The following is an 18452-nucleotide window of genomic DNA, read 5'->3' as shown; positions in this document are numbered from 1 at the left end:
GTGGTTATGGTGTGGGATTATTATTCAGTAAAAGTATGGGGGTATTATTCAGTCTCTATGTGGTTATGGTATGGGGGTATTATTCAGTAACAGTATGGGGGTATTAGTCAGTCACTATGTGGTTATGGTGTGGTGGTATTATTCAGTAACAGTATGGGGTATTATTCAGTCACTATGTGGTTATGGTATGGAGGTATTATTCAGTAACAGTATGGGGGTATTATTCAGTCACTATGTGGTTATGGTGTGGAGGTATTATTCAGTAATAATATGGAGGTATTATTCAGTAACTATGTGGTTATGGTATGGCGGTATTATTCAGTATCAGTATGGGGGTATTATTCAGTCACTATGTGGTTATGGTGTGGTGGTATTATTCAATAACAGTATGGGGGTATTATTCAGTAACAGTATGGTGGTATTATTCAGTCACTATGTGGTTATGGTGTGGTGGTATTATTCATTAATAGTATGGAGGTATTATTCAGTCACTATGTGGTTATGGTATGGCGGTATTATTCCGTATCAGTATGGGGTTATTATTCTGTCACTATGTGGTTATGGTGTGGTGGTATTATTCAGTAACAGTGTGGGGGTATTATTCAATCACTATGTGGTTATGGTGTGGTGGTATTAGTCAGTAACAGTATGGAGGTATTATTCAGTCAGTATGTGGGTATGGTGTGGTGGTATTATTCAGTAACAGTATGGTGGTATTATTCAGTCACTATGTGGTTATGGTGTGGCGGTATTATTCAGTAACAGTATGGGGGTATTATTCAGTCACTATGTGGTTATGGTGTGGAGGTATTATTCATTAATAGTATGGAGGTATTATTCAGTCACTATGTGGTTATGGTATGGAGGTATTATTCAGTATCAGTATGGGGTTATTATTCAGTCACTATGTGGTTATGGTGTGGTGGTATTATTCAGTAACAGTGTGGGGGTATTATTCAGTCACTATGTGGTTATGGTGTGGAGGTATTATTCAGTAACAGTATGAGGGTATTATTCAGTCACTATGTGGTTATGGTGTGGTGGTATTAGTCAGTAACAGTATGTAGGTATTATTCAGTCAGTATGTGGTTATGGTGTGGTGGTATTATTCAGTAACAGTATGGTGGTATTATTCAGTCACTATGTGGTTATGGTGTGGCGGTATTATTCAGTAACAGTATGGGGGTATTATTCAGTCACTATGTGGTTATAGTGTGGTGGTATTATTCAGTAACAGTATGGCGGTATTATTCAGTCACTATGTGGTTATGGTGTGGAGGTATTATTCAGTAACAGTATGGCGGTATTATTCAGTCACTATGTAGTTATGGTGTGGTGGTATTAATCAATATCAGTATGCAGGTATTATTCAGTCACTATGTGGTTATGGTGTGGTGGTATTATTCAGTAACAGTATGGGGGTATTATTCAGTCACTATGTGGTTATGGTGTGGAGGTATTATTCAGTAACAGTATGGGGGTTTTAGTCAGTCACTATGAGGTTATGGTGTGGTGGTATTATTCAGTAACAGTATGGGGGTATTATTCAGTCACTATGTGGTTATGGTGTGGTGGTATTAGTCAGTAACAGTATGGAGGTATTATTCAGTCAGTATGTGGGTATGGTGTGGTGGTATTATTCAGTAACAGTATGGTGGTATTATTCAGTCACTATGTGGTTATGGTGTGGCGGTATTATTCAGTAACAGTATGGGGGTATTATTCAGTCACTATGTGGTTATGGTGTGGAGGTATTATTCATTAATAGTATGGAGGTATTATTCAGTCACTATGTGGTTATGGTATGGAGGTATTATTCAGTATCAGTATGGGGTTATTATTCAGTCACTATGTGGTTATGGTGTGGTGGTATTATTCAGTAACAGTGTGGGGGTATTATTCAGTCACTATGTGGTTATGGTGTGGTGGTATTATTCAGTAACAGTATGGTGGTATTATTCAGTCACTATGTGGTTATGGTGTGGAGGTATTATTCAGTAACAGTATGAGGGTATTATTCAGTCACTATGTGGTTATGGTGTGGTGGTATTAGTCAGTAACAGTATGGAGGTATTATTCAGTCAGTATGTGGTTATGGTGTGGTGGTATTATTCAGTAACAGTATGGTGGTATTATTCAGTCACTATGTGGTTATGGTGTGGCGGTATTATTCAGTAACAGTATGGGGGTATTATTCAGTCACTATGTGGTTATAGTGTGGTGGTATTATTCAGTAACAGTATGGCGGTATTATTCAGTCACTATGTGGTTATGGTGTGGAGGTATTATTCAGTAACAGTATGGCGGTATTATTCAGTCACTATGTAGTTATGGTGTGGTGGTATTAATCAGTATCAGTATGCAGGTATTATTCAGTCACTATGTGGTTATGGTGTGGTGGTATTATTCAGTAACAGTATGGGGGTATTATTCAGTCACTATGTGGTTATGGTGTGGAGGTATTATTCAGTAACAGTATGGGGGTTTTAGTCAGTCACTATGAGGTTATGGTGTGGTGGTATTATTCAGTAACAGTATGGTGGTATTAATCAGTAACAGTATTGGGGTAATATTCAGTAACAGTATGGGGGTATTCAGTCACTATGTGGTTATGGTGTGGTGGTATTATTCAGTAACAGTATGGGGGTATTAGTCAGTCACTATGTGGTTATGGTGTGGGGGTATTATTCAGTAACAGTATGGGGTATTATTCAGTCACTATGTAGTTATGGTGTGGAGGTATTATTCAGTAACAGTATGGGGGTATTATTCAGTCACTATGTGAATAATACCTCCAAACCATAACCACATAGTGACTTAATAATACCCCCATACTGTTACTGAATCATACCACCACACCATAACCACATAGTGACTGAATAATACCCCCATACTGTTACTGAATAATACCCCCATAGTGTTACTGAATAATACCCCCATACTGTTACTGAATAATACCACCACACCATAACCACAGTGACTGAATAATACCCCCATACTGTTACTGAATAATACCACCACACCATAACCACATAGTGACTGACTAATACCACCATACTGTTACTGAATAATACCGCCACACCATAACCACATAGTGACTTAATACCCCCATAATGTCACTGAATAATACTACCACACCATAACCGCATAGTGACTAACTAATACCCCCATACTGTTACTGAATAATACCACCACACCATAACCACATAGTGACTGAATAATACCCCCATACTGTTACTGAATAATACCTCCACACCATAACCACATAGTGACTGAATAATACCCCCATACTGTTACTGACAAATACCGCCACACCATAACCACATAGTGACTGACTAATACCCCCATACTGTTACTGAATAATACCTCCACACCATAACCACATAGTGACAGAATAATACCCCCATACTGTTACTGACTAATACCCCCACACCATAACCACATAGTGACTGAATAATACCTCCATACTGTTACTGAATAATACCTCCACACCATAACCACATAGTGACTGAATAATACCCCCATACTGTTACTGAATAATATCACCACACCATAACCACATAGTGACTGAATAATACCCCCATACTGTTACTGAATAATACTTCCACACCATAACCACATAGTGACTGAATAATACCCCAATACTGTTACTGAATAATACCACCGCACCATAACCACAGTGACTGAATAATACCCCATACTGTTACTGACTAATACCACCACACCATAACCACATAGTGACTGAATAATACCACCACACCATAACCACATAGTGACTGAATAATACCCCCATACTGTTACTGAATAATACCACCACACCATAACCACATAGTGACTGACTAATACCCCCATACTGTTACTGAATAATACCACCACACCATAACCACATAGTGACTGAATAATACCCCATACTGTTACTGAATAATACCACCACACCATAACCACATAGTGACTGAATAATACCACCATACTGTTACTGAATAATACCACCACACCATAATCACATAGTGACTGAATAATACCTCCATACAGTTACTGAATAATACCGCCACACCATAACCACATAGTGACTGAATAATACCCCCATACTGTTACTGAATAATATCACCACACCATAACCACATAGTGACTAAATAATACCTCCATACTGTTACTGAATACCTCCACACCATAACCACATAGTGACTGAATAATACCCCCATACTGTTACTGAATAATATCACCATACTGTTACTGAATAATACCACCACACCATAACCACATAGTGACTGAGTAATACCCCCATACTGTTACTGAATAATACCTCCACACCATAATCACATAGTGACTGAATAATACCCCCATACTGTTACTGAATAATAACACCACATCATAACCACATAGTGACTGAATAATACCCCCATACTGTCACTGAATAATACCTCCACACCATAACCACATAGTGACTGAATAATACCCCCATACTGTTACTGAATAATACCTGCACACCATAACCACATAGTGACGGAATAATACCCCCATACTGTTACTGAATAATAACACCATACTGTTACTGAATAATACCCCCACACCATCTCCACATAGTGACTGAATAATACCCCCATACTGTTACTGAATAATACCCCCACACCATAACCACATAGTGACTGAATAATACCCCCATACAGTTACTGAATAATACTGCCACACCATAACCACATAGTGACTGAATAATACCCCCATACTGTTACTGAATAATACCCCCATACTGTTACTGAATAATACCCCCACACCATAACCACATAGTGACTGAATAATACCCCCATACTGTTACTGAATAATACCGCCACACCATAACCACATAGTAAATGAATAATACCGCCATACTGTTACTGAATACCACCACACCATAACCACAGGGATGTAGAGGATAGCCGGGTGTAGAGGACTCGTATCTTGTCTCTCCTGCAGGATAGTCATGGCTGTGTACTGTTACTGAATAATACCACCAACATAACCACACAGTGACTGAATAATAACCCCATACTGTTACTGAATAATACCACCATACCATAACCACATAGTGACTGAATAATACCCCCATATAGTTACTGAATAATACCTCCACACCATAACCACATAGTGACTGAATAATACCCCCATACTGTTACTGAATAATACCGCCACACTATAACCACATAGTGACTGAATAATACCACCATACTGTTACTGAATAATACCTCCACACCATAACCACATAGTGACTGAATAATACCTCCATACTGTTACTGAATAATACCCCCACACCATAACCACATAGTGACTGAATAATACCCCCATACTGTTACTGAATAATACCCCCACACCATAACCACATAGTGACTGAATAATACCACCACACCATAACCACATAGTGACTGAATAATACCACATACTGTTACTGAATAATACCGCCACACCATAACCACATAGTGACTGAATAATACCCCCATACTGTTACTGAATAATACCACCACACCATAATCACATAGTGACTGAATAATACCTCCATACTGATACTGAATAATACCACCACACCATAACCACACAGTGACTGAATAACCACCCCATACTAATACTGAATAATACCGCCACACCATAACCACATAGTAACGGAATAATACCCCCATACTCTTACTGAATAATACCCCCTTACTGTTACTGAATAATACCACCATACCATAACCACATAGTGACTGAATAATACCCCCATATAGTTACTGAATAATACCACCACACATAACCACATAGTGACTGAATAATACCCCCATACTGATACTGAATAATACCCCCACACCATAACCACATAGTAACGGAATAATACCCCCATACTCTTACTGAATAATACCCCCTTACTGTAACTGAATAATACCACCATACCATAACCACATAGTGACTGAATAATACCCCCATATAGTTACTGAATAATACCACCACACATAACCACATAGTGACTGAATAATACCCCCATACTGTTACTGAATAATACCACCACACCATAACCACATAGTGACTGAATAATACCCCCATACAGTGACTGAATAATACCCCCATACTGTTACTGAATAATACCACCACATCATAACCACATAGTGACTGAATAATACCCCCATACTGTTACTGAATAATACCACCACACCATAACCACATAGTGACTGAATAATACCACCATACTGTTACTGAATAATACCTCCACACAATAACCACATAGTGACTGAATAATACCTCCATACTGTTACTGACTAATACCACCACACCATAACCACAGTGACTGAATAATACCCCCATACTGTTACTGACTAATACCCCCACACCATAACCACATAGTGACTGAATAATACCACCATACTGTTACTGAATAATACCGCCACACCATAACCACATAGTGACTGAATAATACCACCATACTGTTACTGAATAATACCTCCACACCATAACCACATAGTAACTGACTAATACCCCCATACTGTTACTGAATAATACCACCACACCATAACCACATAGTGACTGACTAATACCCCAATACTGATACTGAATAATACCACCACACCATAACCACATAGTGACTGAATAATACCTCCATACTGATACTGAATAATACCACCACACCATAACCACACAGTGACTGAATAATAACCCCATACTGATACTGAATAATACCGCCACACCATAACCAGATAGTGACTGAATAATACCCCCATACTGATACTGAATAATACCTCCACACCATAACCACATAGTAACTGAATAATACCCCCATACTCTTACTGAATAATACCCCCTTACTGTTACTGAATAATACCACCACACCACAACCACATAGTGACTGAATAATACCCCCATACTGATACTGAATAATACCGCCACACCATAACCACATAGTGACTGAATAATACCACCACACCATAACCACATAGTGACTGAATAATACCCCCATACTGTTACTGAATAATAACACCACACCATAACCACATAGTGACTGAATAATACCAGCATACTGTTACTGAATAATACCTCCACACCATAACCACATAGTGACTGAATAATACCCCCATACTGTTACTGAATAATACCACCACACCATAACCACATAGTGACTGAATAATACCCCCATACTGTTACTGAATAATAACACCACATCATAACCACATAGTGACTGACTAATACCCCCATACTGTTACTGAATAATACCTCCACACCATAACCACATAGTGACTGACTAATACCCCATACTGTTACTGAATAATACCACCACACCATAACCACATAGTGACTGAATAATACCTCCATACTGTTACTGAATAATACCTCCACACCATAACCACAGTGACTAAATAATACCCCCATACTGTTACTGAATAATACCCCCACACCATAACTACATAGTGACTGAATAATACCACCATACTGTTACTGAATAATGCCACCACACCATAATCACATAGTGACTGAATAATACCTCCATACTGTTACTGAATAATACCTCCACACCATAACCACATAGTGACTGAATAATACCCCCATACTGTTACTGAATAATACCTCCACACCATAACCACATAGTGACTGAATAATACCCCCATACTGTTACTGAATAATACCTTCACACCATAACCACATAGTGACTGAATAAAACCCCCATACTGTTACTGAATAATACCACCACACCATAACAACATAGTGACTGAATAATACCCCCATACTGTTACTGAATACCTCCACACCATAACCACATAGTGACTGAATAATACCCCCATACTGTTACTGAATAATACCACCACACCATACCCACATAGTGACTGAATAATACCCCAATACTGATACTGAATAATACCTCCACACCACAACCACATAGTGACTGAATAATATCCCCATACTGATACTGAATATTACCTCCACACCATAACCACATAGTGACTGAATAATACCACCATACTGTTACTGAATAATACCACCACACCATAATCACATAGTGACTGAATAATACCCCCATACTGATACTGAATATTACCTCCACACCACAACCACATAGTGACTGAATAATACCACCATACTGATACTGAATATTACCTCCACACCATAACCACATAGTGACTGAATAATACCCCCATACTGTTACTGAGTAATACCTCCACACCATAACCACATAGTGACTGAATAATACCCCCATACTGTTACTGAATAATACCACCACACCATAATCACATAGTGACTGAATAATACCTCCATACTGATACTGAATAATACCCCCACACCATAACCACATAGTGACTGAATAATACCCCCCATACAGTTACTGAATAATACCGCCACACCATAACCACATAGTGACTGAATAATACCACCATACTGTTACTGAGTAATACCTCCACACCATAACCACATAGTGACTGAATAATACCCCCATACTGTTACTGAATAATACCCCCACACCATAACCACATAGTGACTGAATAATACCCCCATACTGTTACTGAATAATACCACCACACCATAACCACATAGTGACTGAATAATACCCCCATACTGTTACTGAATAATACCACCACACCATAACCACATAGTGACTGAATAATACCACCATACTGTTACTGAATAATACCACCACACCATAATCACATAGTGACTGAATAATACCCCCCATACTGTTACTGAATAATACCCCCACACCATAACCACATAGTGACTGAATAATACCCCCATACTGTTACTGAATAATACCCCCACACCATAACCACATAGTGACTGAATAATACCCCCATACTGTTACTGAATAATACCTCCACACCATAACCACATAGTGACTGAATAATACCCCCATACTGTTACTGAATAATATCACCACACCATAACCACATAGTGACTGAATAATACCCCCACACCATAACCACATAGTGACTGAATAATACCCCCATACTGTTACTGAATAATACCCCCACACCATAACCATATAGTGACTGAATAATACCCCCATACTGTTACTGAATAATACCACCACACCATACCCACATAGTGACTGAATAATACCCCAATACTGATACTGAATAATACCTCCACACCACAACCACATAGTGACTGAATAATACCCCCATACTGTTACTGAATAATACCTCCATACTGTTACTAATACCACCACACCATAACCACATAGTGACTGAATAATACCTTCATACTGTTACTGAATAATACCACCACACCATAACCACATAGTGACTGAATAATACCCCCATACTGTTACTGAATAATACCCCCATACTGTTACTGAATAATACTCCCATACTGTTACCGAATAATACCACCACACCATAACCACATAGTGACTGAATAATACCCCTATACTGTTACTGAATAATACCTCCACACCATAACCACATAGTGACTGACTAATACCCCATACTGTTACTGAATAATACCTCCACACCATAACCACATAGTGACTGAATAATACCCCCATACTGTTACTGAATAATACCCCCACACCATAACCACATAGTGACTGACTAATACCCCCATACTATTACTGAATAATACCACCACACCATAACCACATAGTGACTGAATAATACCCCATACTGTTACTGAATAATACCACCACACCATAACCACATAGTGACTGAATAATACCCCCATACTGTTACTGAATAATACCTCCACACCATAACCACATAGTGACTGAATAATACCCCATACTGTTACTGAATAATACCTCCACACCATAACCACATAGTGACTGAATAATACCTCCATACTGTTACTGAATAATACCACCACACCATAACCACATAGTGACTGAATAATACCCCCATACTGTTACTGAATAATACCGCCACACCATAACCACATAGTGACTGAATAATACCCCCATACTGTTACTGAATAATACCACCACACCATAACCACAGTGACTGAATAATACCTCCATACTGTTACTGAATAATAACCCCACACCATAACCACATAAGGACTGAATTATACCCCCATACTGTTACTGACTAATACCCCCACACTATAACCACATAGTGACTGAATAATACCCCCATACTGTTACTGAATAATACCACCACACCATAACCACATAGTGACTGAATAATACCCCCATACTGTTACTGACTAATACCACCACACCATAACCACATAGTGACTGAATAATACCCCATACTGTTACTGAATAATACCACCACACCATAACCACATAGTGACTGAATAATACCCCCATACTGTTACTGACTAATACCACCACACCATAACCACATAGTGACTGAATAATACCCCCATACTGTTACTGAATAATTCCCCCATACTGTTACTGAATAATACCACCACACCATAACCACATAGTGACTGAATAATACCCCCATACTGTTACTGAATAATACCCCCATACTGTTACTGACTAATACCGCCACACCATAACCACATAGTGACTGAATAATACCCCCATACTGTTACTGAATAATACCCCCACACCATAACCACATAGTGACTGACTAATACCCCCATACTATTACTGAATAATACCTCCACACCATAACCACATAGTGACTGAATAATACCCCCATACTGTCACTGAATAATACCCTCACACCATAACCACATAGTGACTGAATAATACCGCCATACTATTACTGAATAATACCCCCACACCATAACCACATAGTGACTGAATAATACCACCATACTGTTACTGAATATTACCTCCACACCATAACCACATAGTGACTGAATAATACCCCCATATTGTTACTGAATAATACCTCCATACTGTTACTGAATAATACCGCCACACTATAACCACATAGTGACTGAATAATACCCCCATATTGTTACTGAATAATACCCCCACACCATAATCACATAGTGACTGAATAATACTCCCATACTGTTACTGAATAATACCCCCATACTGTTACTGAATAATACCCCCACACCATAACCACATAGTGACTGAATAATACCCCCATACTGTTACTGAATAATACCTCCACACCATAACCACATAGTGACTGAGTAATACCCCCATACTGTTACTGAATAATACCCCCACACCATAACCACATAGTGACTGACTAATACCCACATACTGTTACTGAATAATACCGCCACATCATAACCACATAGTGACTGAATAATACCCCCATACTGTTACTGAATAATATCTCTACACCATAACCACATAGTGACTGAATAATACCCCCATACTGTTACTGAATAATACCGCCACACCATAACCACATAGTGACTGACTAATACCCACATACTATTACTGAATAATACCTCCACACCATAACCACATAGTGACTGAATATTACCCCATACTGTTACTGAATAATACCGCCACACCATAACCACATAGTGACTGAATAATATCCCCATACTGTTACTGACTAATACCGCCACACCATAACCACATAGTGACTGAATAATACCCCCATACTGTTACTGACTAATACCTCCACACCATAACCACATAGTGACTGAATAATACCATCATACTTGTGTAAAGGTTCAGATAGCACCAGATACGTGGAAGGGTGAGGTTTTGCACGGATAGGGGCCCAACCCAAACATAAATATAAATATAAAAGAGTATCCGGCACACCAATATAGAAAAAAAGGTAGCGCTCGTCAATTCAGTTGCCCAGCACGGCTCAGTGCCTGATGAATGTCACCTAGACCGAAACGTCGCAATCTGCCACTGGCATTAGAAACAAAATACCATCATACTGTTACTGAATACTATATCCAAGAGGAGAAAGAAAGCCTGGACCGCACATCCACTTGCTTTAATTGATCGATTGCAGCTCAGCAAAATAAAATGTATGATAATGAGGATCTTCGTAAACATTTTGATCACATTGTATAAGCCACTACACGGCGACCTCTTTCAAATGAGACCCTACTCTACCAAGTGTAGTATCCCATGGCTGGGTGTATGATAATATACTATTATGTGCAGGGATGTAGAGGATAGCTGGGTGTAGAGGACTCGTATCTGGTCTCTCCTGCAGGATAGTCATGGCTGGGTGTATAATAATATACTATTATGTGCAGAAATGTAGAGGATAGCCGGGTGTAGAGGACTCGTATCTGGTCTCTCCTGCAGGATACTCATGGCTGTGTGTATAATAATATACTATTATGTGCATGGATGTAGAGTATAGCCGGGTGTAGACGGTTGGTATCTGGTCTCCTGCAGGATAGTCATGCTTGTGTGTGTATAATAATATACTATTATGTGCAGGGATGTAGAGGATAGCCGGGTGTAGAGGACTCGTATCTGGTCTCTCCTGCAGGATAGTCATGGCTGGGTGTATAATAATATACTATTATGTGCAGGGATGTAGAGGATAGCCGGGTGTAGAGGACTCGTATCTGGTCTCTCCTGCAGGATAGTCATGGCTGTGTATGTATAATAATATACTATTATTTGCAGGGATGTAGAGGATAGCCGGGTGTAGAGGACTCGTATCTGGTCTCTCCTGCAGGATAGTCATGGCTGTGTGTGTATAATAATATACTATTATGTGCAGGGATGTAGAGGATAGATGGGTGTAGAGGACTCGTATGTGGTCTCCTGCAGGATAGTCATGGCTGTGTGTGTATAATATACTATTATGTGCAGGGATGTAGAGAACTCGTATCTGGTCCCTCCTGCAGGATAGTCATGGCTGGGTGTATAATAATATACTATTATGTGCAGGGATGTAGAGGATAGCTGGGTGTAGAGGCCTCGTATCTGGTCTCTCCTGCAGGATAGTCATGGCTGGGTGTATAATAATATACTATTATGTGCAGGGATGTAGAGGATAGCCGGGTGTAGAGAACTCGTATCTGGTCTCTCCTGCAGGATAGTCATGGCTGTGTGTATAATAATATACTATTATGTGCAGGGATGTAGAGGGATAGCCGGGTGTAGTGGACTCGTATCTTGTCTCTTCTGCAGGATAGTCATGGCTGTGTGTATAATAATATACTATTATGTGCAGGGATGTAGAGGATAGCCGGGTATAGAGGACTCGTATCTGGTATCTCCTGCAGGATAGTCATGGCTGTGTGTATAATAATATACTATTATGTGCAGGGATGTAGGGAATAGCCGGGTGTAGAGGACTCGTATCTTGTATCTCCTGCAGGATAGTCACAGCTGTGTATGTATAATAATATACTATTATGTGCAGGGATGTAGAGGATAGCCGGGTGTAGAGGACTCGTATCTTGTCTCTCCTGCAGGATAGTCATGGCTGTGCATGTATAATAATATACTATTATATGCAGGGACGTAGAGGATAGCCGGGTGTAGAGGACTCGTATCTGGTCTCCTGCAAGATAGTCATGGCTGTGCATGTATAATAATTTACTATTATTTGCAGGGTTGTAGAGGATAGCCGGGTGTAGTGGACTTGTATCTTGTCTCTTCTGCAGGATAGTCATGGCTGTGTGTGTATAATAATATACTATTATGTGCAGGGATGGTGAGGATAGCCGGGTATAGAGGACTTGTATCTTGTCTCTCCTGCAGGATAGTCATTGCTGTGTATGTATAATAATATACTATTATGTGCAGGGTTGTAGAGGATAGCCGGGTGTAGAGGACTCGTATCTTGTATGTCCTGCAGGATAGTCATGGCTGTGTGCATAATAATATACTATTATGTGCAGGGTTGTAGAGGATAGCCGGGTGTAGAGGACTCGTATCTTGTATGTCCTGCAGGATAGTCATGGCTGTGTGCATAATAATATACTATTATGTGCAGGGATGTAGAGGATAGCCGGGTGTAGAGGACTCGTATGTTGTCTCTCCTGCAGGATAGTCATGGCTGTGTATGTATAATAATATACTATTATGTGCAGGGTTGTAGAGGATAGCCGGGTGTAGAGGACTCGTATCTGGTCTCTCCTGCAGGATAGTCATGGCTGTGTGTATAATAATATACTATTATGTGCAGGGATGTAGAGGATAGCCGGGTGTAGAGGACTCGTATCTTGTCTCTCCTGCAGGATAGTCATGGTTGTGTGTGTATAATAATATACTATTGTGTGCAGCGTTGTAGAGGATAGCCGGGTGTAGAGGACTCGTATCTGGTCTCTCCTGCAGGATAGTCATGGCTGTGTGTGTATAATAATATACTATTATGTGCAGGGTTGTAGAGGATAGCCGGGTGTAGAGGACTCGTATCTGGTCCCTTCTGCAGGATAGTCATGGCTGTGTGTGTATAATAATATACTATTATGTGCAGGGTTGTAGAGGATAGCCGGGTGTAGAGGACTCGTATCTGGTCTCCTGCAGGACAGTCATGGCTGGGTGTATAATAATATACTATTGTGTGCAGAGTTGTAGAGGATAGCCGGGTGTAGAGGACTCGTATCTGGTCTCTCCTGCAGGATAGTCATGGCTGTGCATGTATAATAATATACCATTATGTGCAGGGATGTAGAGGATAGCCGGTGTAGTGGGCTCGTATCTGGTCCCTCCTGCAGGATAGTCATGGCTGTGTGTGTGTATAATAATATACTATTATGTGCAGGGATGTAGAGGATAGCCGGGCGTAGAGGACTTGTATCTGGTCTGTCCTGCAGGATAGTCATGGCTGTGTATGTATAATAATATACTATTATGTGCAGGGATGTAGAGGATAGCCGGGTGTAGAGGACTCGTATCTTGTCTCTCCTGCAGGATAGTCATGGCTGTGTGTGTATAATATACTATTATGTGCAGGGTTGTAGAGAACTCGTATCTGGTCTCTCCTGCAGGATAGTCATGGTTGTGTGTATAATAATATACTATTATGTGCAGGGATGTAGAGGATAGCCGGGTGTAGAAGACTGGTATCTGGTCTCTCCTGCAGGATAGTCATGGCTGGGTGTATAATAATATATTATGTGCAGGGATGTAGAGGATAGCCGGGTGTAGAGGACTCGTATCTGGTCTCTCCTGCAGGATAGTCATGGTGGTTTGTATAATAATATATTATGTGCAGGGATGTAGAGGATAGCCGGGTGTTGAGGACTGGTATCTGGTCTCTCCTGCAGGATAGTCATGGCTGGGTGTATAATAATATATTATGTGCAGGGATGTAGAGGATAGCCGGGTGTAGAGGACTCGTATCTGGTCTCTCCTGCAGTAAAGTCATGGCTGTGTATGTATAATGATATACTATTATGTGCAGGGATGTAGAGGATAGCCGGGTGTAGAGGACTCGTATCTTGTCTCTCCTGCAGGATAGTCATGGCTGTGTGTGTTTGTATAATATACTATTATGTGCAGGGATGTAGAGAACTCGTATCTGATCCCTCCTGCAGGATAGTCATGGCTGTGTGTGTATAATAATATACTATTATGTACAGGGATGTAGAGGATAGCCGGGTGTAGAGGACTCGTATCTGGTCTCTCCTGCAGGATAGTCATGGCTGTGTGTGTATAATAATATACTATTATGTGCAGGGATGTAGAGGATAGCCGGGTGTAGAGGACTTGTATCTGGTTTCTCCTGCAGCATAGTCATGGCGGGGTGTATAATAATATACTATTATGTGCAGGGATGTAGAGGATAGCCGGGTGTAGAGGACTGGTATCTGGTCTCTCCTGCAGGATAGTCATGGCTGGGTGTATAATAATATATTATGTGCAGGGATGTAGAGGATAGCCGGGTGTAGAGGACTCGTATTTGGTCTCTCCTGCAGGATAGTCATGGCGGTGTATGTATAATAATATACTATTATGTGCAGGAATGTAGAGGATAGCCGGGTGTAGAGGACTCGTATCTGGTCTCTCCTGCAGGATAGTCATGGCGGTGTGTATAATAATATTTTATGTGCAGAGATGTAGAGGATAGCTGGGCGTAGAGGACTGGTATCTGGTCTCTCCTGAAGGATAGTCATGGCTGGGTGTATAATAATATATTATGTGCAGGGATGTAGAGGATAGCCGGGTGTAGAGGACTCGTATCTTGTCTCTCCTGCAGGATAGTCATGGCTGTGTGTGTATAATAATATACTATTATGTGCAGGGATGTAGAGGACTCGTATCTGGTCTCTCCTGCAGGATAGTCATGGCGGGGTGTATAATAATATACTATTATGTGCAGGGATGTAGAGGATAGCTGGGTGTAGAGGACTCGTATCTGGTCTCTCCTGCAGGATAGTCATGGCTGTGTGTGTATAATATACTATTATGTGCAGGGATGTAGAGGATAGCCGGGTGTAGAGGACTCGTATCTGGTCTCTCCTGCAGGATAGTCATGGCTGGGTGTATAATAATATACTATTATGTACAGGGATGTAGAGTATAGCCGGGTGTAGACGGTTGGTATCTGGTCTCCTGCAGGATAGTCATGGCTGGTGTATAATAATATACTATTATGTGCAGGGATGTAGAGGATAGCCGGGTGTAGAGGACTCGTATCTGGTCTCTCCTGCAGGATAGTCATGGCTGTGTGTGTATAATATACTATTATGTGCAGGGATGTAGAGGATAGCCGGTGTAGAGGACTCGTATCTGGTCTCTCCTGCAGGATAGTCATGGCTGGGTGTATAATAATATACTATTATGTACAGGGATGTAGAGTATAGCCGGGTGTAGACGGTTGGTATCTGGTCTCCTGCAGGATAGTCATGGCTGTGTGTATAATAATATACTATTATGTGCAGGATGTAGAGGATAGCCGGGTGTAGAGGACTCGTATCTGGTCCCTCCTGCAGGATAGTCATGGCTGGGTGTATAATAATATACTATTATGTGCAGGGATGTAGAGGATAGCCGGGTGTAGAGGACTCGTATCTGGTCTCTCCTGCAGGATAGTCATGGCTGGGTGTATAATAATATACTATTATGTACAGGGATGTAGAGTATAGCCGGTGTAGACGGTTGGTATCTGGTCTCCTGCAGGATAGTCATGGCTGTGTGTATAATAATATACTATTATGTGCAGGGATGTAGAGGATAGCCGGGTGTAGAGGACTCGTATCTGGTCCCTCCTGCAGGATAGTCATGGCTGGGTGTATAATAATATACTATTATGTGCAGGGATGTAGAGGATAGCCGGGTGTAGAGGACTCGTATCTGGTCTCTCCTGCAGGATAGTCATGGCTGGGTGTATAATAATATACTATTATGTACAGGGATGTAGAGTATAGCCGGGTGTAGACGGTTGGTATCTGGTCTCCTGCAGGATAGTCATGGCTGTGTGTATAATAATATACTATTATGTGCAGGGTTGTAGAGGATAGCCGGGTGTAGAGGACTCGTATCTGGTCTCTCCTGCAGGATAGTCATGGCTGTGTGTAGAATAATATACTATTATGTGCAGGAATGTAGAGTATAGTCGCTCTGCATGATGATATTATACGGGGGGCTACCACTGACCTGATACTCTGGTCCGGCTCGGGAAAGACCCCACAAGCTGCGATGTTCAGCTGGACATAGAGGAGGAGAATGAATGAGAACCTGTCCCGGGGGAAGAGCAGAACATTATTATTTACGGAAATAACGATCATTGATCGACACGTAATAATACGGATTCCAGCACAGATTGACCTCTACCCCTTACAAGACCCTAGAATACAGGGCCACAGGACACACTTATACTAGGGGCCACTCATCTCCCCCCAGGACACTAATACCGGGGGGCCATACATTTCCCTCAGGACATTAATACCAGGGGCCACACATGTCCCCCCAGGACACTAATACCAGGGGCCACATCTCCCCCAGGACACTAATACCAGGGTCCACACATCTGGCCCCTGACATTAGCTGTAGAGTTTCTGCAGTGGATGATACTTTGTTACCTGCGCTCCATGGCCGCTTCCTGCAGAGAGATTCTCACTGTTACATTGTATCTCGGTCATGTCCTCTGTCTCCGCCCCTCTGGGTGTAAATCATGTGATCGTCAGCTGACTGCCCACCCCGCCCCCAACATAGCCCAGCCCAGCCTTCCCCTCCCCTGAAACCAAGAATACACTAATTATATACTGCGCCGTCACATGACCCCATATAGATTACACAGGAGTATATCAGACAGTAATAATATAATAATCACATGTCTCCATACACATTACACAGGAGTATATCAGACAGTAATAATATAATAATCACATGTCTCCATACACATTACACAGGAGTATATCAGACAGTAATAATAATATAATAATCACATGTCTCCATACACATTACACAGGAGTATATCAGACAGTAATAATATAATAATCACATGTCTCCATACACATTACACAGGAATATATCAGACAGTAATAATATAATAATCACATGTCTCCATACACATTACACAGGAGTATATCAGACAGTAATAATAATATAATAATCACATGTCTCCATACACATTACACAGGATTATATCAGACAGTAATAATATAATAATCACATGTCTCCATACACATTACACAGGAGTATATCAGACAGTAATAATATAATAATC

General features: G+C 40.8%; 1 protein-coding gene across 1 annotated transcript in view; it reads right to left on the bottom strand.

Annotated features, from left to right (window-relative positions):
* TPP1 (tripeptidyl peptidase 1) overlaps window positions 1-17890 on the bottom strand; it is a 55078-nt gene extending 37188 nt beyond the window's left edge. Inside the window, exons 1-2 of the mRNA XM_075848037.1 lie at window positions 17806-17890; window positions 17381-17461 (exon numbers count right to left, since the gene is read on the bottom strand). Coding sequence (XP_075704152.1) covers window positions 17381-17461; window positions 17806-17816 — 92 coding nt within the window. The 5' untranslated portion in view covers window positions 17817-17890. The remainder of the gene's footprint in view (window positions 1-17380; window positions 17462-17805) is intronic.
* Between the last annotated feature and the right edge of the window lie 562 nt (window positions 17891-18452).

The sequence above is a fragment of the Rhinoderma darwinii genome, unplaced genomic scaffold (assembly GCF_050947455.1).
Source record: "Rhinoderma darwinii isolate aRhiDar2 unplaced genomic scaffold, aRhiDar2.hap1 Scaffold_1581, whole genome shotgun sequence".
NCBI lineage: Eukaryota > Metazoa > Chordata > Amphibia > Anura > Rhinodermatidae > Rhinoderma > Rhinoderma darwinii.
The sequence above is the reverse complement of the archived record's forward strand: the minus strand, read 5'-3'. Positions and strand labels throughout refer to the sequence as shown.